This window comes from Colobus angolensis, unplaced genomic scaffold (genome assembly GCF_000951035.1).
Source record: "Colobus angolensis palliatus isolate OR3802 unplaced genomic scaffold, Cang.pa_1.0 Scaffold1, whole genome shotgun sequence".
Classification (NCBI taxonomy): domain Eukaryota; kingdom Metazoa; phylum Chordata; class Mammalia; order Primates; family Cercopithecidae; genus Colobus; species Colobus angolensis.
The window spans coordinates 14332166-14334342 of record NW_012110918.1 but is presented as its reverse complement, the minus strand read 5'-3'; the positions used below and the strand labels follow the sequence as shown (position 1 = coordinate 14334342).

General features: G+C 53.4%; 1 protein-coding gene across 1 annotated transcript in view; it reads right to left on the bottom strand.

Moving 5' to 3' along the window:
* The window catches only part of AFMID (arylformamidase), a 20462-nt gene that overhangs the window by 16553 nt on the left and 1732 nt on the right, over positions 1 to 2177 (bottom strand). The window contains exon 2 of the mRNA XM_011955075.1: positions 1152 to 1242. Within this exon, the coding sequence (XP_011810465.1) occupies positions 1152 to 1242 (91 nt within the window). The remainder of the gene's footprint in view (positions 1 to 1151; positions 1243 to 2177) is intronic.

Genomic DNA, 2177 nt, shown 5'->3' with positions numbered 1-2177 from the left:
CAGATGACCTGAGGTCGGGAGTTTGAGACCAGCCTGACCAACATGGTGAAACCCCATCTCTACTAAAAATACAAAATTAGCCAGGCTTGGTGGCACAGGCCTGTAATCCCAGCTACTTGGGAGGCTGAGGCAGGAGAACTGCTTGAACCCAGGAGGTGGAGGTTGCGGTGAGTGGAGATTGCACCTTAGGACCCCAGCGTGGGCAGCAAGACAAAAACTCTGTCTCAAATAAAAAAAAAAGTCCAGGCACGGTGGCTCACGCCTGTAATCCCAGCACTTTGGGAGGGCGAGGTGGCCAGATCATGAGGTCAAGAGATGGAGACCATCCTGGCCAACATGGTGAAACCCCGTCTCTACTAAAAACACAAAAATTAGCTGGGCGTGGTGGGGCGCGCCTGTAGTCCCAGCTACTCAGGAGGTTGAGGAAGGAGAATCGTTTGAACCTGGGAAGCAGAGGTTGCAGTGAGCTGAGATCACGCCACTGCACTCCAGCCTGGGCAAACAGAGCAAGACTCAGTCACCATTGCTTTTTTTTTTTGAGACAGGGTCTCACTCTTGTTACCCAGGCTGGCGTGCAGTGATGCAATCTCAGCTCACTGCAACCTCTGCCTCCCAGGTTCAAGCAATTCTCATGCCTCAGGTTCCCGAGTAGCTGGAATTACAGGTGTCCAGCTAATTCTTGTATTTTTTTGTAGAGATGGGGTTTTGCCATGTTGGCCAGGCTGGTGTCGAACTCCTGGCCTCAAGTGATATACCTGCCTTGGCCTCCCAAAGTATTGCTTTCTATGAATAGTGACTGCATTCCACATCCAGCTGCAGAGGAGGAACGTTCCTCTGTTCACTTCACTTCCCTATGGCAACCACAGCCCCCAGCCTTACGGGCCTAGGCATGGTTGGCTGAGCAGGAAAGGCCAGGCATGGTGGACTGAGCCATGGACCTCCCCTGGACCTCTCCTGCCTCCAGCAGCCCCTGCAGCAAGGGGTCCTGGGTACCTGCCCCTGAGCAGAGAGGTTTATAAAGTGCCTGGTGTTTGGGAAATGCCCCTCGAGACCCAGGTGGTGTGGCGCAGCACCCCCAACCCCCAGCATTCTGAACCACTGCCACATGCTAAAGTCCACCCAATGCAGTCATGGAGAGGTCACACCAGTACCTTCGATTCCTATCTGTGAGTAGGTCCTCAAGACTTCCTCTGCTCGCAGTCGGACACCCCATTGGCTGGGACAGTACTGATTCTCCAGCTCCTGCAGGACACAAACATGAGGTTCTGTAAGACTTTCCTTCTCAACAGAGTGTGCCCTTCCCCCTTGCCCATACCCGGCTGTTCCTCTCTGCCTTAGAAGCCCCCTCCCCAGTATTCCAGGGTCTCCAGGATACCCTTGGATCCATGGTCTAGAGGTATACCAGCGACCGCTGTGCCTTTAGCCAGCTGGCAGCCTTAAGGGGATATGAGGTCCCTCAAACGAATCCAGTTAATGCCATCATGGGCACCGCTCCCACAGCAGCTATGACCACGGGAGGCCAGGTGGCCCGATAGTTCACACCTGTAATCCCAGCACTTTGGGAGGCCGAAGTGGGTGGATCACCTGAAGTCAGGAGTTTGAGACCAGCCTAGCCAACATGGCAAAACGCCGTCTCTACTGAAAATACAAAAATCAGCTGAACGCGCTGGCGGGCGCTTGTAATCTCAGCTACTCGGGAGGCTGAGGCAGGAGAATCAATGGAACCCGGGAGGCGGAAGTTGCAGTGAATGAGCTAAGATCCCACCATTGCACTCTAGCCCGGGTAACAACAGCGAGACTCCATGTCAAAAAAAAAAAAGAAAAGTAACAAGGAGCCAGATTTTGAAGAAAGGGCTCAAAGCCATCATGAGAAATGGGAAGTCAGGGCGGCCTCACGGAAAGGCCTGAGGTCAAATGCCATCTGACCTCCCTCATTTACTTACTGTTTTATCCTGAACAAGTTACTTAGTCTCTGGGATTCAGTTCCCTTACTGGTAGAAGGCATCTATCCAGGCCGGACACGGTGGCTCACACCTGTAATCCCAGCACTTTGTGAGGCCGAGGCGGGTGGATCCACCAGGAGTTCAAGACCAGTCTGTCCAACATGGCAAAACCCTGTCTCTATTAAAAATACAAAAATTGGGCCGGGCGCGGTGGCTCACGCCTGTAATCCCAGC